Source organism: Amblyomma mixtum, chromosome 3 (assembly GCF_055824585.1).
Source record: "Amblyomma mixtum isolate Tamu chromosome 3, ASM5582458v1, whole genome shotgun sequence".
Lineage (NCBI taxonomy): Eukaryota > Metazoa > Arthropoda > Arachnida > Ixodida > Ixodidae > Amblyomma > Amblyomma mixtum.
In genome coordinates this window covers 254,173,667-254,195,168 of record NC_143014.1, presented here as the reverse complement: position 1 = coordinate 254,195,168, position 21,502 = coordinate 254,173,667, and the positions used below count along the sequence as shown (strand labels likewise).

General features: G+C 46.8%; 1 protein-coding gene across 1 annotated transcript in view; it reads right to left on the bottom strand.

Annotated features, from left to right (window-relative positions):
• Positions 1-1,598: 1,598 nt before the first annotated feature.
• LOC149354400 (nose resistant to fluoxetine protein 6-like) overlaps positions 1,599-21,502 on the bottom strand; it is a 65,976-nt gene continuing 46,072 nt past the window's right edge. The window contains exons 11-15 of the mRNA XM_089583315.1: positions 21,174-21,296; positions 12,710-12,830; positions 11,373-11,562; positions 3,416-3,558; positions 1,599-2,272 (exon numbers count right to left, since the gene is read on the bottom strand). Coding sequence (XP_089439441.1) covers positions 1,976-2,272; positions 3,416-3,558; positions 11,373-11,562; positions 12,710-12,830; positions 21,174-21,296 — 874 coding nt within the window. The 3' untranslated portion in view covers positions 1,599-1,975. The remainder of the gene's footprint in view (positions 2,273-3,415; positions 3,559-11,372; positions 11,563-12,709; positions 12,831-21,173; positions 21,297-21,502) is intronic.

Below are 21,502 nucleotides of genomic sequence, written 5' to 3'. Positions count from 1 at the left end.
GTTACTTCGACCCTTGATTAGTAGCAGAAAAATAAAAATGGTGATAGGAAAATTCTGGTTACAGAAATAAGATTATTTCCGCGATACAACCATCGTGAATAAGAGAGGCTCTTTTTCTCAATAATTTCTTATTCTTGGAAACACAATGGGATGGCGTCGTTCAAAGTATAGCAATGACGTCATAGCCCGCCCGGTAGTCACCTTCGACGGGTTTGGTTTATCGTGCAATTGAGACAGGCAGCTTTCTTTGAATTCGTGGCAAACTGCTTTCTTTGAGTTTTCGAGGCTCAATGACAGTTTTCTCCTCTCATTTTGTTCCTGTCCTGTATATTGACGTCTGCCGCAGTTATATAGACCTATACACAGGTCATATGTTCCCTGGAAAGTTAACAAGCTTTGGCTGCTTCTCTTTGTTGAAATATGTAATCTGAATTCCTATCATTACTTACGTCATTAGGCGTCAAGAAAGGCAAACGAATGCAGCTGCAGGCATGTGAAAACAATCGTGATAGCAGGAAACTCCTGCGAGTAAACCGCAGCGAACTATCGCAATACTATCGACAGTGCTATCGAAAGAAATTATAGTATGTTTACAGTATAAGTAGTTTCTTAAAACCTATCCATACTGTTGTTAGACAAATTACCGATAGTTTGGCATCACTACCTAACGCTCTGCATCAGTCCACGCGAACTATGATTCGCCGTACTGCAGGAACGGCTGTGAAGAAAATTCTTCTGCAGCTAACGCTACGTTTAAAGCCTCATACAGCAGCTGTCTACCGACTGAGGAAAAAAGCTATGTACTATCAGTTCATAGGACATGAACTGCAGTAGTAAGTCTTCACGTCATGAGGCGCTCTCATGCGTCTCATGCACCACTGGCGAATCAAACTGCCCTATATTATTTTTAAAATAAAGGCGACTAGGATAATGCAGTACTAGCTAAGTCATGAGATTTACTCTATTTTAACCTTCACTACTCACCACGTGTATAGAGAAGCAGACCTTAATCATAAGGTTTGGTTTAGTTTTGGTTTCAGGGGGCTGAACGTCCCAAAACGACTCGGCTATGAGAAACACCGTTGTGGAGGAATCTGAATAATTTCGACCACCTCGGGTTCTTTAACGCGCTCTGACATCGCACGGGCCTCTAGCATTTCACCTCCGTGGTAATGTGACCTCGGCGGCGGGTATCGAACCCGCCTCTTTCTTCTTAGCAGCCGAGTACTATAACCACTCAGACACCGCGGCAGGTCTTAATCGTAAGGTATTTTTTCTTAACACGCAATTTTATCTTCAGGACTCGTTATTACAGACGACTCGCTTCCATGGGCAGTTTTGTCGGGGAACCAGTGTCCATATAACCGAGGCACGACTGCATATGCTCAGTACTGGCTTACCTAGGGCGCCCCGTCTAAGCTATGAACATCGCCAATAGCCTCGGCAAAACGAATGCCTAGGCCTGTTGGTAGTTCAAGGTCGAGGATATACTAGTGCAGAAAGGAAAGAAGTGAACTAGTGCGGGAAGGCTCAAGTGCTCACTTTCAACAAGGTTTATTGGAAAGAACGTCAGGCTTGTACAGAAAAGCGGCCTAGAAAACAACCAACAAACACGCCTTCTAGAGGCCTCTAGAAGAGTCTTCTGGCCTCTCAGCCAGCATTTGATGTGGCTGAAAGCTTGACTAAAAAAATTAAAAAACTCACGGATATATATTATCAATGCAACTTCCAGGTTTGTGAACAAATCTGCTTTGAACGCCTGCATGCAAAGCTTTGCCAAATGCATTTTCCAGACGCATTTCCTTCCATATGCCATGAAAGTGCTGCATTTGGGATACCCATCTTCCCAAAAACATTTGAGCAGCATTACGGACATTAAGTTCATACTGACTCACGGACATTCTCATTATGTACATTACTTTTCTCAATAAGCACAAAGGTTTCTTTACTATGAACTGTAGAACTGGCGATTCTCTCAGAGGTGACATGTTGTCGGGGTGCCCTTTTCGTAATGCCACCCGTTAGATGACTTAGCGCCTTCACTGTTTTGCAGCGAGGCAACATTGCCGCCTCGGGGAGTCTGTGCTACCCTCGGTAATTTGTGCTCTTCGGCATCAGCATTTGGCAGCTCGTTTACTGCCTCCTTGGTCGACTTCGTTCGTCGTGGCTCGAAGATGAGTTTCTCCAGCTTTCCCGTTGGAGCCTCGCAGGTGATGAACAGCAGGTAGCTAAGCAAGTAACTCCAGAGAAGTATGGTGAAGAAGAAGGACACCTGTCAATAAACGGGAACAATGCATAAAATGAATCAGTGCTTGCAGTAAGGAGAATTACAATTCGTCTCGTGAACGCGTGAACTATGTAGCCAGACATTGAGCTTGAGAGCTGCATGTCGACATGTCACCTGTTTGGTTCGTCTTTGACATTGTACTGACCGCCCATAATTCCCCTCGGTTTCATGTCATTTCCCAGCACGCAACGTAAGATGAACGTGCACAGCCTATTACGCAGTGCACGTTTAGATAGTAAGCAATGCGCCCTTACATAAATATCGTCTAAAAATCACGTTCCATGAACATGTGAAGGGAGGGATACGTCGTTATGCATATATTACAATCAATTCCAGGCATCGACTAAGTACCACCTTCTGGTGCTCTCTAGGAGCGGCCCCTGCACACAATATTTCGCGGCCACGTGTGGCGATGATTAATACATAATTGTTAGGCTCAGGATATTTCAAAAATTTGCCACTTGTCTATCTGTCGGTTATTGCTCCATATACAACGCTGCGTCTCAAGTGCTGCAGGTGATCTTAAGCAACACTCCTAGCGGAGACACCTATCTATTCCTTCTCTCTTGCCTTCCTCTAACCTCTTTTTGCCTCTCCCCCTGAACTCTATAGTGAAGAGAGTAAGAAGGGAGTATTCTGTCCTCTAGCGCACCCACTTTTATTGTTAGAGCGCAGCTTACTCAATTTTTACTCCCATATAGGGATATTCGTGTTTAGTGTGCAGCTGAACTCGGAAATGGTAGTCGCGCCCATGTTACCAATGGCAAGCCAGTGCGCTTTCTCTCCTTTTTCTCACTGGCCCACTTCCTCTCTCTCACGACACAAGCGAGGCATTCAGTGTTTACAGCGGGCATGTATTTTCCCACCACGGCTTAGCATGCAGCAACGTGGAACGTATGTCGCTGGGGCCTTTAGTCTCAGTGTTTCCCTTATAGTGCAAACAACCTGATATGAGGGAACGCCATCTGCAGTTGGCCTTTTTAGAGAAATTTGTTTCCCGAAAATCATGCTCGTCTTTTGGTCGAGAAAGAAAAGAAAACGAATTAACGTCTTGACGAAACATGCGCGAAATTCTTCCCATGTGCATATCTGTCTACCGAAATAAAATTCTTCAGCTTGAGCACTCACCAGAAAGAAATGCGAGAAGAACAACCTCTCTCTGGAGGTGTGCAGCCAGAGCTGTATGAAGGGCAGGTGGATGATGTACACGCCGAAGGATAGCCTGCTCAGGGGCGTGAAGGCACTCCACGACAGGAACGTGTTCAAGAAGCCTGCGTTCGCGGAAGCACAGGTTGGAAAAAGACAGGTTATACTTTTTTATGCGGAGGTAAAGGGAGCAGAATGCGCTATTCTCTGAGCGCAGAGAGTAAGAGAAAAGAGCACAGTGGCATTCCTGAATTTTCAGAGCATTCACTGAAGTTCTAAAGAATGTGGTACTCTGGCGCCGAAAACATCTGTTGTTCCAATCACATAGGGCGATACAAGGACTATGACAACTAACACAGAGCAATGCACTAATTTAGCATGCAGTTTTGATTTCCCAAGGCCAGCGAGAGCTTTGCTGCTATTTGACGGTCGTGAACAGCGGTACTTACGAAAATAGCGGTGCGGTTTACTTTGAAAATAGCAGTGCTCTTTACTAAAAAAAAGTCAATTCATACTTGCACATATTCGCTCTATAACAGGTCTAATTCAGTAGTTGATAAGTATAAATACCTTGGTGTTACACTGACTAACAAGCTAACCTGGTCCGAGCATATAAACAATATTTGTGTAGCCGCTCTTAGAAAGGTGTGGTTCCTGAAAAGAAAACTAGAAAGTGCACCAACTTATACAAAGATTCTAGCTTATAATGCATGCATAAGGTCGAAACTAGAATATGGCTCTGTTCTATGGGACCCTCATTGTAAAAAAAGATCTTATGGAGCTTGAAAAGGTTCAAAAAGAAGCAGTTAGATTTATTTTTGGAAATTATAAACGCTTAGACTCCCCTTCGAATTTAATGAAGCTTAATAATATACCTACATTAGCAGCGCGAAGGAAAGTTAGCCGTCTTGCATTTTTTTATAACGGTCTTTCCAGAAAGAACAAGTTACCCATACGAGAATCTGTTAAACATGCTAGTACAAGGACAACGCGGCATAATCACGAACAATCCTTAGCCCTAATCTTGGCTCGCACTAACACATTTAAATATATTTTTTTCCCCGCATGATCACTGAATGGAATTCTTTACCACGCAACATTTTTCAGAGCAAAGACTTTGTGAAAGGACTAGAAAGCCATATTTTGCATACTTAACGTATCCTGTTTTCTTTCCAAAAGAATTATTTGCCATGTATTTAGCATTCTTATCATACATGAGATGTGTTGTTGCGATTTATTACCCAATATTGGATTTCTCATATAGTTGTTATTTTAAGAATTTTGTTGTTTCCCTTGTGTTCTTTCTCGAATTGTATATGTTCTTCTTGTTGTATTCTACATTTGTATTCCCATCCTGCTCGGGCCAAAATATTGGACTGCAGTATATGTAAATAAAAATAAAAAAATATTTAACAAAGTGGCGCCACTAGCAGGTATAGGCGTCAAACAGCGTTTGATTGCAATACACGCTTTTGTCGGTCAAGGTGGATCCTTTGTCTAGCTCTCTGCGGTAGTACAGGTTTGAGAAAAGATAATAACGTGGTTATCCTGTTGATTCGGCGCTCCTCGCATGAATTTGCGTTCCCAGCGATAGATGTCGCAATTGTTCCTATCACTTAGAATGGACGAAGAAGATCAGAATTGCGCCAAAATGCGGTTTTAAACCAAGGCCACCGCCTGATCCCTTCTCTGTGGGAAATAAAAGTGAGAGGTTCAGTCGACAGACGTGTTTTGCAGCTGTTGGCGAGAGTGAGAGTACACATTCGGTAGGTAACTGAGATTTTACCTTGCCAGGGATTTCTTAAGAAGGAACTTGGGAGCGAGGTTGCACAACGGGAATATGAAACTGACTGTTTACGGTAAGTGAGCTCCTAAAGCGCCGCCCTTGTTTTAAAGCGAAAGGTTTACTTGCCTAGCGGCGCCGATTTCGCCGCGTGTGCACAAATGACCTTGAACATAAAGAGCGGAGCTGGAGCTGCGTAAGTAACCACGTGACGCACCACGTGACGCACCACGTGACTCGCTGCAGCCGCGCACTGCTTAATCTAGTGTCTTCGCTACGGACGAAGTCAGCCGGAGCTGACGTCCTCGAGAGTGGGTACTCGCAAACGTCGGGCCCAGTCTGATCATCCGGTCGACACTGCCAACCGTGCGAGGGATTTAGCAATCGACTGGGAGCGTAAACGAGCTAAACGGGCAGCCGAAACCGATGAAGAGCGGGAGCTTCGAAACAAAGGAAAGGCGCATAGCTGGCTCCCTAGGACAGTGGACACCTCAGTCGCGCTTGAAGCTACGTGGCGGCAGTGACAGATGTGCTCTGTATGCGTTGGCATTCACAATGTTGAGGCAGAAACGCGGCACTGAAGCTATAGGCCGTCGCCGTTCATAGTGTTCATTGGCGTTGGCGTTGACAACGTTCTAGACTCCGATGATTTTGAGAAAAGGAAGAGCGCATAGCTAGCTCTCTGGGTCAGTGGACTCCCCAATCACCCTTTGAGGTACATGGGGTGGTGAGAGAGAGAGATGTTAGCTGCATGCGCTAGCGCTGACAACGTTGTGGCATACACGCGGCACTGCAGCCATAGGCCGCAGCATGTCTTCACGCTGTTTATGCAAGCGTGACTTTCGCTTGCATAACGAGGGTTGGCTGAGTAAGCCGCAGTGATTTTTTTTTTCAGTTATATTGTGATACCAGGGGTCTGTCTTTGAATCCACTCTCTGGCGCAACGCGAGCAACACCGACAACGTTTGCGCGTGCTTTTTGGGGCTTCTGAGCGCCTTTAGCAAGAGATCGTTATAAGAAGGATGGCGATTTTTTACTCAGGGCACGAAATATTTTGAAGGCACTTGCTGTAGTATAATACGTGCAGTAAAGAAGAAAACAACTCGGCATCATTTCAGGTCATTACGATGGGAAATTGTAGCTCGTCTTGCTGCACGAAGAACAAAGCATTTGGTCACAGGGACACCGTCTTAGTGCAGTGGCGAATCGAGTGTGTAGTTCGAAGTGCTTTGTGATTATTGATGCGAAAGCGTTTTATGGCTCCTGCGAACGAAAAGCCATGACCGGAAATTGTCCGCCGAGCTTGTCCGCAGACCGTGTCCACAAAATGTGTCCACAGGGAGTGATATCAGTCACATGACCTAAATGAACAAATAATAAGGATTAAATGAAGGGAAGTGCGCGTGCCTGCCCACGGGCTCGAACTGCGCCAGAATAGAGTTGAAAGAGATGTCAGAGCAATGTGTAGAAGAAGAGACGCGCGGCTCAAAACTGCGTCCACGGAATCGACGACGCTGGTTTCAGCAAAAGATACCCCACTTGTAGATGAAATCCCGTCGGTGGGGCATCACTGGTTGACCTGAATGCGGTGGCAGCATTCTCGACTAAATTCGCGCTAAAATTCTGAGCAGCCATTCGTCGTACAGCCTTTCGGCTGGTGTCATAACATTAATCTCTGCATATAGCTTATGTTTTAGTCAAATTGGAGGCTAGCTTGTGACAGGGGTTTGTACCGGTCACATATACACCTTCAACTGCATGCTTTCGGAGACTTCGCCTTTTCCCTTCAGGCGCGGTTGAGGTGCCTCCGACATCTCGAGATGTGAGAGTTACTACACCCTTTCCTTTCCTCAAAAGTAATATCAATTCTCGCATTAAAAATGTGACGCAACGGTTCACCGTGTCGCAGTATGTCGCAAGCAAAAATCTGATATAATGAACAAGACCGATATAAGGAAGTGCCGTATTATGTCGTAACCGGAGATTGCCGATGTGGTGTAGTAGTGCATTTCTCCCCTGAAACAGACTTCAGTGGCCTCGTAATTCTTTTTCGAACAGAATATTTCGGGCATGTGCCTGCGCTTCCGCATCCCATGCCTTGTGCTTAACTTCTTGCAGACTCTAAGGGTTTTGACGGGTCGAACACAGTAACAATATGGCTGTTTCACCTCTCGACACGAGAGGCATCAAGGAATATGAAACGTTTCCTTCCTCATGCATTCTCGGTTTCATGCATTTTCACTTTAAAATTTTGATAGCAGTTGTGCAATCGCCATGCCATATTCAGCAATAATTAAAGAACCTTTTTACACGTGTATGTGGCTTCCCGAGCAGCAGGAAAGTGGCGAATTATTCCCCAGACATCGCAACTTTCGTGAAGAATTTCCCAGCATTGTCTAGGTTCGTGTCCTGTCTATACAGGCTGTAAGGCCCCGCCACCAGTTCAATTCTACTCCGAATTTCGATTAACGTACTGCCCGGAGTGACAATGCTCGAGGTGGCATTTTTATTAAAACCATGTTCTGTACATGGTACAGAACTGTACATTGAACAAATTTATTTCGTCTTAGGCGAAACTATTGAAACAATGGACAATAAATGGTCGCTTGATAACTTTTTCTAAATATACCGTGAATGAACTCGACCCGGCGTTATGTCGTGTTGTGATAAATATTGATAAATTTTGTTGTGAGAAATATATATCAATATGCCTCCACAAGCAGCTCAAAACATCAGATTTAGGCTCGAAAGTTGTCTCTCTTTTTCCTTCGACTTTTGACACTTCAACCATTTACGTGTAACGTGTCTACATGGAGGTCTTTCACAAAAACGAATCGTAGGGCACAGTCAGGCGTTTAATGAGCCTCATGCAGCGATCTTGGAATGCAGCTGCCTTAGAATACAAATTATTTACCAAAATAAGCAAATGACGATGACTCTTTGAGAGGTGAGGTTAGTGCAGCGGTATCCGTTGCCTTGAGCGGGCTAGAAATAACGGCAGGAGGACGATAGTTGCGAAGAGTGCGAAGGCCACATTTCGAATCCTGATAGCACCGCTTATCCGAAAAGCACCATCAAGCAGTCTCATTCCATAACGAGCGCACGCTTTTTAAGGATTGATCCGTCGATAGTGCTTCCTTTCATTCGTCGTGCTTTCTCCACACGACACTGGTACTAAATCTCACCAACTCAGCCAGCGATCTCTCATTTTGATGCATAATTTTGTTCCAGGCAACCAATATAGAAGATCCTAAAGCTAGAAAATAATAAACATCACCTCTAAAGGAGTGGTCGTCTATGTGGTGCCAGTTTGTAAGCTTTAAGGAATAAAGAAAAAAGGTCTGGGGGTGAATTAGCAAGTAGTTATTCGGCGTACCTCGATACGTGCAGTTGATGTGAAGTACGGATTTGCGGCCTTTGAAGGGAGCCATAGCCACTCAGGTTATTAATGCAGGCAGCAGCGCGGCATGCACCGTCAGGGAATCACGTGCGTCATGACTGAATGTACGGATTCGCGGCCTTTGAAGGTAGCCATAGCCACTCAGGTTATTACTGCAGGCCGCAGCGCGGCACGAACCGTCAGGCAATCACGTGCGCCATGACGGAATGTACGGATTTGCGGCCTTTGAAGGTAGCCATAGCCACTCAGGTTATTAGTGCAGGTCGCAGCGCGGCATGAACCGTCAGGCAATCACGTGCGCCATGACTGAATGTAGCTGCCTGGTACATAATGGTAAATAATGTAACGATGGTAAATAACGTTACGAACGAAACAAATGACGACATTATTACGCTGACGATGGGGCCTCCATAAGGGAGGCTGGTATAGTGGATCCTGTAGCCAATCACGACAGGCTGAGAGAAAGTGCGAAGAGTACATTTCGGTTCCCCATAACACAGTGTTGGATTCGCTTGTTTTGGATTTTCGAGCGTGCATGGCCCTTATGATCCGTCCGTCCGTCTGTCTGTCTGGGTTTATGGGGTTTAATGTCCCAATACGACTCAGGCTATTAGAGGCGCTGTAGTGAAGGGCTCCGGAAATTTCGAACACCTGAGGTTCTTTCACGTGCACTGACATCGCAAAGTACACGGGCCTGTAGAATTTCGTCTCCATTGAAATTCTACCCCCGCGGCCGGGATCGAACTCGCGTCTTTCGGGTCAGCAGCTGAGCACCTTAACCACTGAGCCACCGCAGCGGGCTGGCGGGCGGGCGGTCTGTCTGCCTGCCTGTCTGCCTGCCTGCCCACCTGTCTGCCTGCTTGTCGGCCTGTCTGTCTGCCTATCTGCCTGTCTGTCTGTTTCTTTTCATCCGTCGTCCTTTTTGCACACTACAGTGCTGCTAAAGCTAACCAACTCTCCCAGCTGTCTGTCATTTTGAGGCGTACTGTTATTCCAGGCAACCACTATAGGAGCGCCCCGCCGCGGTGGCTCAGTGGTTATGGCGCTCGGCTGCTGACCCGAAAGACGCGGGCTCGATCTCGGCAGCGGCGGCTGAATTTCGATGAAGGCGAAATTCTAGACGCCCGTGTACTGTGCGACGTCAGTGCATGTTAAAGAACCCCAGGTGGTCAAAATTTCCGGAGCCTTTTCACTACGGCGTCTCTCATAGCCTGAGTTGCTTCGGGACGTTGAACCCCAATAAACCAATAAACCAACTATAGGAGGCCTCGAAGCATGGAAGTAAATAGAATTATTGCTCTTGTGGTCATTTGTGGGCTGTCTATCTTGAAAATCTGTTACCCTTATCGAGTGAAGAAAACATTGGAGGGGCGCGATGGATTAGGAAGCAGTTTTTCGGCGTATCTCGTCACACTCTGCTGCTGATGTTAAGCACGGATTTGTGGCTTTCGAAGCCGACTCAGGCTATTACTACAGGCGCCTTCAAACTGCATTCCATGGCCACATCCGGCTCACGGAGTCGTTTCGATCGACCCACTGCGGGTAACAATCCCCGAACAGGCGTCCAGCCTCGGCTTGCCGCGACCACGCGTTATCGTCTAGCGCATGAATCGCATTGTAGCTCTTATAGATGATCATTTTCGATTCATACTCGGCCATGTAAGCCGAGTTGTGCCCGTTTTGTGTCCGTTCATTCACACGGATCGCACGTGCAACCGTAAGCCATTTTATGTACTTCAAGAATGAAGCACATCAAATTGAAATGGAGATGCAATATATATGACACACTTCATACCCGGCTGATTAGGAGCTGGCCAGGCTTGCAACCACAGTTGACCGAAATATTGAAATGCCGCCATCAGCTGCATTATACATATTATCTCTCTGAGCAGCAGAGAGCTAATGTGTATAGCGCAGCCGAGGCACTTCAGGTTTCCTTTCATGCTTTCGTTCACGTTTCATGAGAAGTGTGGCGAAGAAGAACGACATGTGTGAGTAAGCGGGAACAAGACTTCAAATAAACAGTGCTAGGAATAATGGGAATTATAATTACAAACAACGGTCTGCTTCCCTTGCACAGATTTACAGCTTAAGGATGCCGGAAGTGTTCCACTGTGCGGCTACGAAATTAACCCTGTGGCACCGTTTTACCTTCGGCAAAGACGGTGCATATAACTTTAGAAATGCCTTCTCCAGACAGAAGTCTTGGGCATCCTTGGCAGATTCTCTTGAATTTACCTCATCCAGTCTTTTCAACTTTGCTCTCTAAGTTGAATCCTATGGCTCCATTCCTGTTGTAAATATATATGTAAATATATTTAGATCTCTTTGACGCTTTTCGGAACAGCACACATCAGATTAGATTAGCGCTCCCGTCGTTAATTTTCTATAAACTTCCTCTCGGGTGCATTGGATTCTCTTGACGTAATTTATTTTTTTAACGCCAGTTTTTCTTCGCTCTTTCGGTTTGAGGTGCCCGCGCACAACCATTTGATCTTGCGCTTTTCAAACTCTTATGGGGAGTCTTGATATCAGAGTATATTGCGACAACTTTTGCTGCAAGAGAAAAACAATTGGTGTAAATCCGCTGCCAGCCAAGTGCTAGCCTCCAGAGACGCTAAAAATATAAAAGCTAAGTCAAGGCAGTGATTGTTCGCCGACGAAAGTATGCTATGCTTTGCCAGAAATTAGCCCATCGTTGGTGGAACATAACCATAAGATAGAGGACAAAAGAAGGCAGCAGCGCTGAGACATACCTCCTCGTCCCGTGGCACAGGCAATAGTGACCCAGGACATAAGAATGGACCAGAGGATCCGGTCGAAGAATGCCAGGGATAACTTCGCAAACTCGTTAGTGGGCTCCTTGCCTTGGTACCAAGGCCACTTAATAAAGGTGCAGAATAACCCACACGCTATTGCGAAGAACCAGGCCGCAGACTGGCACGCCTGGAAACGAACAGGTTTAGATGAAAAATAGATGCAAGCGTTCATTGTATAAGGCACGGTCGAGGAATGTTTCGTGAACTGTTACGAAAGCCGGAACAAGAGACGCCGGCAGTGCATCGTTTTGAGGGATTGCAAGTGAAGATGCCAGTACAGCTGGTGTGGCCTTTAAATTCGCATGATGAACGGTAGTTGCACATTCCGGAGAGAGGTTTTCGTAGTGGCCACATTTTGAATATAGAGCTACTGTTGTTTTTACGTCTGTGTGAAAGAATGTAATTTTAACAAGTGAATAAAACCAGTGCTAGAGCATCTTTTTTTACCTTAGTTGCATTTCCATCTATATTATGAATGAGCTTCTTTTCTTGCATATAGGCACCGCACTGGCCTCCTTGGCGCGTTTGGAGAGTAAGGTCCTCATGGAGGGCTTTTTAGTGGGCAATGCTTGGCCGGAGACTGGGAAGACTCTTGAGCGAAAGCGCGCGTCTCTTGCGCTGCACGCATCTCGGATGGCAGTGATAATTAATAGCGCTCCTGATTTGCTTATTACAGCCTTCATCATGAATTACAACATTCTTTCTTCTTTTCCCCTACTCCCCAGCGCAAATTAGGAGCCCATATAATGATTCCTCAGGCCACCCTCACTGTCTTTCTGTAAAAAAAAACTTCTCTCTTGCGCTGAAATGATTGGTTATAGTGGTTCTTAAGCGCACATTAGGCAGTTGTCAGTCGGACTTTCTTGATTTGTCTCATCATGCTATAGCTATACCAAAAACCAATATTATTATGATGCTTAGCTTACAGATGACTCAGAAGATCCGATTAGAAGTTTTTTACTGAGTTCCATCGCGGGTATCTGCGAACTGGATGTGAAATTTAAAGTTTGGAATTTTTCACTAATGCTTAAGGATGGCGAAAAAAGGTAGTGACCTAGGTGCAGGCCTTTGGACGTAGGTTTATGATTAAAGATTACGGATAATCTGCGCCACCATCTTCATTGCCTCGGACTAGCTGGATCAATAACAATGATGTTGCTGGCTTCAGCCAAAAAAATGAAGTTGTTGAATGGCGCAAATGATGCAGAATGTAATTCACTCGCGAAATTCTGACGTGCATAAAGCAGCTTTTCCACTACAAAATAAGCATTCACCTTTGAAATCTTCTTCTCCTTAAGTCTGTCCACGAAGAAATATGTCATGCAACCGGCGAAGTAACACACGGCGTGGTAGAATGGGTAAAAGTAGTAGTAGATACCAGTCTTGAGAAAAGTTCTGCAACAACAACAAAAAAGAAGCGAGTGAGAGGAATACATGTGTCCTTCTTGAATGTTCTTTAAATGGGCGGATCTTTATCGCCTTCAGGTACGAGCTGCTATTCAGTCGGAGGAGAATATTAAGTTTCAGATTTTTGCAAGAAGTATAGCTAAATGGCTAAAAAATTCAATCCTCCGTGATAGTCAATTATGCAATTTCCGTATGAACGTGGTATCTCTACTTGATGACTCTAGACTATTGTGAGTTGTGTTGTATATCTTTTAAGTCGCTGCAGTATGGAGAAGACAGTGCATAAACAATACAGCTTAATTTAGAATATTAAAAAACTGATCTGGGTTGGCATCGCCTCTAGTTTCAGCAGAGTTATTCATCTCACCAACGATGTACACGTTCAGCGCGATGATATCAAATGCAAAAACGCAGAAATGTGCTTAGCAATTCTAGCTAGGATCAGGTATGAGATTCTCCAGCACGCATGCGTCACAGTAATGCAGTACATATGGCGCACCGCAAACCACTACATAGAGGAGAGCCAGACGTCAGTTTGTGTCAGACTAGGCTCTTATTACTCATGCGTTTAAATTAAGCAGCATGGACTTAATGGAATGCAAAGAAACTACCTCAGTTCACACACAAAAAAAATTGAATAGTGTCTGGCAAAAGCTAAATTGTGAAGGGCATGATTTTGCATCGGTAGCTGTATGGGGACGTTACGTAACGTAAGCGGCGTTAGTGTTGCCGATCTGTAGCTTATCGCCACCGAACATACCCAACAATTCTAGACAAAAGCACTTTTGAGCGGGAAACTTTTAATGAACCCAATTTTTTCATTTACTGTAAGTGTTCACTATACTGTTAGCAAAAAAAACACCCAAAAGGGAGCAAATGGCTTGTCCTATAACGCACACCTAAAAGGAGGTTTTATTTACTCCATATGTATGGTGTTTTTTTTATTCCCTTATATAAGGGAGTTATTTTGGAGTATAAGCGAGTAAATTTTTTACTACCCACTTTCTTCTAACTAAATTTCTAACTTTTTGACTAACAGAGAGCAATTTGTCTATGCTAACAATCATTCTTCCCCACGTAACTCGGTCATTTCAGGTGTTCCCCAAGGTACAGTCCTAGGACCTTTGCTTTTCCTCATATATATTAACGATCTTCCTTCCAGTATTTCCTCTACCATCCGTTTATTTGCTGACGATTGTGTAATTTACCGCCCAATCACTAACAGTACTGACGCTGGCATTCTTCAACAAGATCTTAACCGAATCCAAACTTGGTGCGAACGTTGGTTAATGTCTCTCAATATTTCCAAAACATGTTTAATCTCATTCCATCGTCGGCAGATGCATACTCCTTCTAAATACACTCTTTTCGGTTCAGAAGTATCGTCCGTCTCTTCCTGTAAGTACCTGGGTATTACTGTAACGCAAAACCTAACATGGTCATCTCATATCACGAACATCGCTAACGAAGCTAATCGTACCCTTGGTTTCATACGGCGCAATCTACGTTTTGCCACCCCATCCATCAAATCATTAGCATACATAACTTTTGTCCGTCCTAAACTAGAATATGCTTCGGCAATATGGGATCCTCACCAGTCTAACCTCTCTTTAACCTTAGAAAAAATACAAAATCGAGCTATCCGTTTCATTTATTCTGACTATTGGTACTACACTAGTGTGTCTGCCTTAAAAACTAAAGCTAACTTACCCAGCCTTGAAACGCGACGAAAAATTTCTCGATTGTGCCTCTTTCATATGTTTTATCATTCATCTTTAGGAGAATCAGTCATATCACCCGCTTATCGCCTCTCAAGCCGTATTAACCACCATAAGGCCGTCTACGCCCCCACCGCAAGAACTACCGCTCATTCTCGATCTTTTTTCGTCACGTCATCCCGGGACTGGAATGATCTACCACAGGACGCCGTGCATCACATCAACGCCATCCATTTTAAGAACGCCATCAAGACCATTATTGTATAACTGTCAAGCCCATCCCTCATGTAATGCCCCATACCAGGGGCCTTTGAGGTATCAAATAAAAAAAAAATGGAGCCCAAAAGGCGTGTCCTGTTATTTATCCTCATTCAGGCTCATTCTTACAGCACTGACAGCGGCGGAAACGGGCAGTAGCTCTGCGGGTCACCGGCAACCCAACTTGGGAAAGTGCGCTGCCCTAATGTAACTCCGCGTCACGCATACTATTCGCCGTCTGCAAACCCAGCGGCGGCGTAGGCGGCAGGAGTCGTCTGCTTGTCGTCTCCTTTTGCTGTACGAGCTCGTTCGGTTGGCCGTGTTTGTAGATACAGGGATGTAGCAATATAATCAATAGTTCAAAACTGAGGAAGAAACACTGGGTAGTTTACACGGTCATGCACCAGGCTATATTTGACTAAAAACCAGAGCAGAAATTTTGAAAACACCCCTGATGGAAGTTTGAAATGGCAGTATTTGCTTTCATATTCACTTCATTAAGGCTTGCCTTTTCAATATGGCTGAGGAAAAATGTAGCCTCATGAGCTCAGTCAAGAGCTCAGCGATGGCATTATGTTCTATCCCAGTTCCACGTTCATGCAACACATAATCTGCTGCAACACAATACGAGAACCACACTGAAAAAAGCCTGTGAGAATTAGGCCTAAGTGCGGGCTGTAACGGGAGGGTGGGGGGGGCGACACTAACAAAGGAAAGTCAGGTATGGTTAGAGAACTGGAGGCTTTACAGGAGCAATAAAATTATGTAGCGTACTGTAGCGGAAAACGGCGACAAGCCGATATCTTGTACCGCGGCAGGCAGCTGTGAAATAACAGAAGTGAGCAGAGATCCAGCGACGATGGTAACCAAGCGATCTTCACTCACCGCCGTTATCAGACAACTGACCAGAAGCAGACGAAACGCTACGTGGCGGGCGGATTGCACAAAATTGTGTTTTTTACTCCATTTCGGCACTGATGGAGTATTTGGCATAGTTAACTTCCTTTATAGACTGGAGTAAATGCAGGTAAATCCTCATTTTTACACCATTACTCCCTGATGGGAGTGAAGTGGAGGACATTCCACCTTTTTACTCCACACTAATGGAGTAAATGTTTTCACAAATGGAGCAAAAAGGGTGGCCGCCACCATTTATACTCCCTTTTGGGTTTATTTTTGTTTACAGTGTATAACATTCAATATATGCGCAGATCACCCGACGCCCGTGTTTAATATTGTTACGCCGCGCTGCGACGCTGCCGCACTGGAGTGCAGTGGAAAGAAGGTGAACACGGTGTGCGCGAGAATGCGGTGGGGCCCGCCTGACGCTGACCGTTCAGTGATGTCCCCGATCCCGTCCTCGCAACTTCGTGACACTTGGTGGAGGTGCTGGGTTTTGGCATTCTGGACTCTATCTCCGTTCGCAGCAGCCGACGCTTGGCCGGGCTACCAGCCGCATTTCCCATTATGGCTACCCGCAACGGCAACAATCCACCACCTGCCGGCACGTCTGAGCCGGGTCTACAATCCAGCCGGGACAGCTCCGAACAGGTCAGGTTCTTTAACAACGTTGAAATTCGGGCTTGTTGGTTCATACTTCGGAGCAATAGCGCAAACAGGACAAGGGACAAAAGAACGAGTAGACACAGGTTCTCCGAAGGTCAGGTTTTGACCGCCTCAGCGCGATCCCCGCATTTTTTCTGGCGCTGCGGACGAGGACGTCGAGGAGTGGCTCATGCACTACCAGCGTGTTAGCAAATATAACCGCTGGGACAAGTCGATGCAGCTCATGAACATTGTTTTCTTTCTTGCCGGAACGGCACTTTTATGGTTCCAGAACCATGAGAACGCACTAGCTACATGGGACAGCTTTGTCGACGAGCTAAAGGAGTGTTTTGATGACACGCTATCGAAAAAGAAGAAAGCCGAACAAACACTTGCCCAACGAGCTCAACGACCTAATGAGACTTATAGAACGTACATTCAGCAAGTCCTAAAGCTGTGCTGCACTGTAAATCGCACCATGACGTAAGACGACAAAGTCGTCCACCTTTTAAAGGGTATCGCTGAAGACGTCTGTTAAGGTGAAGCCTACGGCACCAGTAGGTAATTTCCCCCTACCGTGTCCGTCTGGAGGGGTTAGGAATGGCGACAGCGGGTCGCGCGCCTCGGACGCTGCCCAAGGCCGCGGGAAACAGGGAGCAAGGGGCCGACGACCGTTTCCCATTGAGAAGAGATCAGCTGTCAAGTGGGGGTAGGGGACAGTAAGGTCGGCGATATTTGAAACCCCCGAAGCAGTGGACTTACTGGCGCCTCTAGAGTCGGGTTCTGGCGAGCACTGGGCTCCGCCCACTTGTATCTACGACGCCATTGCAGCAGTATTGGTTGAAATTGGGCGAGAGCGGATTTTATAAAGCTCCGCCCAATTATCAAAGGTATTAAAACCCGCTGCTAACTAAGAGCAGGATGAGCGCGCCGAGTCCCAGTCTCGGCCGCTTTTCTACAGCCCTTTTTTCAAACCGCCTTTTTCTCCAAGTTCTTGTATTCGGTCCCGTCTTCAATAAACCAGTTTTGTCTCAAGAAGTTTGGAGTTGCTGCCCCAACCGGCAACGTGTCGCCGGACGAGCGTACAAAGACGTGAAGTGCCCAGGATACGATAGACGAACCGGCCATTCCGAACTTTTTTTTAACTGGTGCCGTAACCAGGATCTTTTTTTAACTACGTCTATCATTTCCTGATAACGAAGGATGACCTCGCCACTTCGTCTGACGTCATTCGTCATTGCCGAACGTTTGAAGCCCTAAAGACCCGCCGCATTTCCCCCAAGTTTGGCCGTCTTTCCAACGTGCCCATCGTCGCCAGCGTGGACTTTGCGGGCAGTGACGACCTTGCTTCAATCGTCCGACGCATCGTCCATGAAGAGCTGAGCCAGAAATTTCAACGCCCCGCCGTTGATCCCGTATACAACGAATGCTCGCTCCAGCCTCCACTTCTTGAACCACAAGTCAACTGGGCCAGACAGGCCTACCCTGGTCCACGCACTAATACCGACCAAGGTCGCGTCTCTGCACCTCCAACGCACCGGTCCCACCCCCGCTCGGAGGAAGAGCACCATTCTGCGCCTCGGACCTCCTACCCCCCTCCGAGCGACTTGCCCGTTTCCTACGCTCCACGTGCGGCCCCAATTTGCTACCGTTGTGGTCGTCCTGGGCACATTTCGCGTTACTGTCGGCGTCGCGACCAACCACCCCGCTTCTTTACACAATCGTCGGCCCGGCCGTCCCTGGCTTTCCGTGGCCCCCAGTCCTGGAACCGTCGTCGCGACTGGCAGCCGCGCCAAGACCGACTCTTCCGCCCCGATTCTCCCGTTCCCGACCGCCACCTCACACCACCGCCTCCGCGACGTGGCCGTTCCCATCGCCTCGTCGTCGTACTTCCCCACCACCGCCGGAAAACTAGCTCCTGCGGTCGATAGAGGTGAGGTCGCGGAACGGTCGTCATCAACAATTCCTCTGCCGGTCGTCATGTTGAAGAACAAAGTGTCTGTGTGTGTTGGTGCCTTGAACACTCTTGCATTAGTGGACACCGGTGCCGCTGTGTCGGTGATGAGCCTTTCTTTCAAAAAGCGCCTTGGACGCAAAGTGGTGTTTGCATGGGACCAGAGTGCCAGTTTTCGTGGTGTTGGGGGTGAAACTTTGCGCCCGGTTGGCATCTGCTTCGTATCAGTCACCATTGCTTGCGAGAAGTTTCGAGTAAAATTTGTCGTAATACTCCATGCCACGCATGATGTCATATTAGGTATTGATTTTTTACGTGAATGCGGCGCCACTTTGGATTGCGGAGCTGGAGAAATTTCTCTAAAGCGCATTATGCTATCTACTTTTGTGCAGGATTCATCCGACTGCAGTGATCGTGTCTTTAGTGTCACGCAAGATGTGCTTTTACCATCCATGGCAGCAATGTTCGTCTCTGTTCGCTCTTCGGACAACCGCACGGGCACCTTCCACTTGCTTGTTGAGCCAGATGTGCACAACGCCGCGAAACAGAATGTTCTGGTGCCCCGGGCCATTGTTGCCGTAGTCAACGGTTGCGCACAACTATGGCCAGTGAATGCTTCGTCAAAACCTGTTTTGATCCCATCGGGGCTTAAACTCGCTCGGTTTCATGCTTATGACATTCTTACTCTCCGATCCGTGTCTGCGTGCGAGCCTTCCAGTCAAGCAGAAGACTTTTCCATCAATATCATGCGCATGATCAGCAAGTCGCTTCCGTCGTCCGAACGGCTTGCTTGGACCGCTTCCCAAGTCTACCACGGGCTAACGCTGGATTATAGTTTGCGTCGACTACTTGACTCGCTACGTGGAGACAGCTGCTCTTCTGTCCGCCAAAGCAACAGACGTCTCGTCCTTTTTGCTACACTCGATGATCTTTCACCACGGAGCTTCTCGTGTCGAAACCAGCTACCGTGGGCGCCAGTTCATTGCCAATGTTGTGGAAGAACTCCTATGGCTCTGCAATTGTGACTATCGTCATTCGACACCTTATCATCCGCAAACGAATGGCCTGACGGAGTGCATCAACCGCACCCTCACGAACATGTTGTCCATGTACGTACGAACTGGGACGCCGAGCTACCGTCTGTAACATTCGCTTACAACACCGGAACACACGACGCCACTGGATACTCCCCGTTCTTTCAGCTCTACGCGCGCATACCACACATCTTTCTGGACATGATTCTTCCCTTTTCTGACCATCGTGATCCGTCCATTTCGCTGACTCTTTGCCGTGCGGAGGGAGCGCGACGACTAGCTCGCCTCCGAAAACTCAGTGCACAAGTTCGCACCAAGACTCGTTACTACAGTGGACACATTGCGGTGACGTATGAGCCCGGTGACTACGTTTGGCTGTGGACGCCACTGCGTCGACGGGGCCTCTACCAGAAATTTCTCGCAAAGTACTGCGCCCCTTTTGTTGTTCTGGATCGCCTCAGTGACGTTAACTACACAATCGCCAAAGTCACCCAGGCAATCGCCGCTCTCGCAAGGTCCAGGTCATTCACGTCGCCCGTCTTAAACGCTGCAATCACAACGCTGACTAACTCGCTCAAGGACGAGCTTCGACTGCCCCGGGCGAAGTGTTACGCCGCGCTGCGGCGGCGCTGCGGCGCTGCCGCACTGCAGTGCAGTGGAAAGAAGAAGATGAATGCGGTGTGCGCGAGACTGTGGTGGAGCCCGCCTGACGCTGACCGTCCAGTGACGTCCCCGATTCCGACTTGTAAATAAACCCATTCCCGTCCTCGCAACTTCGTGACAATATTTTCTATTGACCTTTTTGCTGTGGTCAAAAGCGTTCCCTGTTGATTTTCTATGGGAGTTCTAACTCCTCGATGCGATCGATGGAAACACTTAAAAAGATTTTGCTTCATATCAGAAGAGTGGACCATTACTTGCAATATTTAAGCAAAAGTATGTTTTCCATTTTCAAAACTTTTGTCTGAAATTGTTGGACATGGACACCTTCGTGTAGAAATGTTATCCTACTAACGCTATGTTATCCTGGTCGTCCGGGAAGTCGGCTGTCGCAAGAATATGACCTGCGTATTTATGAGACATATGTGTGCTTTCGAGTGGGCGCTGTCGCTGCCGGGAGATCATTTATTAGTGCAAAAACACTACTCCAGGCGTATACCAACCTCGAGCAAGAATCTTCTATGGTCTTGTCCCGTGCTCTGAGGAGCGTCGCGCCAGCTGTAGCCAAAAGGAGGCAATGGCACGTGGCAGTTAAAATATGAATTGGTCCTGAGAGGTTGCTCGGGAAGAGCAACATGGGTGGCAAAGTCCCTACGGGTGGCTGTGATATGAACAGACACCTGCTAGTGCAGTGGCGCATCGCTTAACCGCTGCGCCTCTGAGCTAGTAGTGGCATGAAGTCTCGCCGCTATCTTTGAGTGTTGTGCACAGAATGACGAATTCTGCATATGAGGGCATTAACCCGGTAAAGCTATCACGTCATATACTTAAGGCAGAGATAAAGCCCCTACCATTGAAGAATGAACACATGCTTTCGCACGTCTACTGGGTTTACGTATACATTAAAGCCCTAGCATTTTTTATCTTTCTTTTTCCTGAAATGAGGAAGTGCGCCCACGATCGCTCATCTAATCGACGTAATCAGTACGATCATGTGTCTTGGAAGTGGAAGTAAACGGCGCGGATTATTAAAATATTTGATATTTGTGCTTGCCGCTGCCTGGCTGTTGTATGCGCATGATAAAAGGCAATGAATTAACTGTTTTTGTTTTCAACAGGTCATGTTAGTAAGTGGAATTCCCAGCCTTTTTGTTTTACTCACGTTATTGACTCGGTCACTGGCACGATAAATGGCGTCATCTCGTTGCCGGCCACTTGCCATGTTGCCACGGAACAGCCTACAAGGGACAGCACAGCGAAGACAACTACGGCTAGCCTTGGACGACTGCAGAGTGAAAAAATAAAAAAAGAAACAAAATGATTCTCACGAGCTAGTCATGTGATTCGCTCACTTTGGACACCAATATTCGCCCTTTTTGTGGCACCATTATATTTATGACTTAAGAGATTTTTGGGTCTGCGTGGAAGACCTGCACGTATTTACATCTGCATGTAAGCGTCGCTGCAATAGTCTTAGTGCCCATTCTGGTG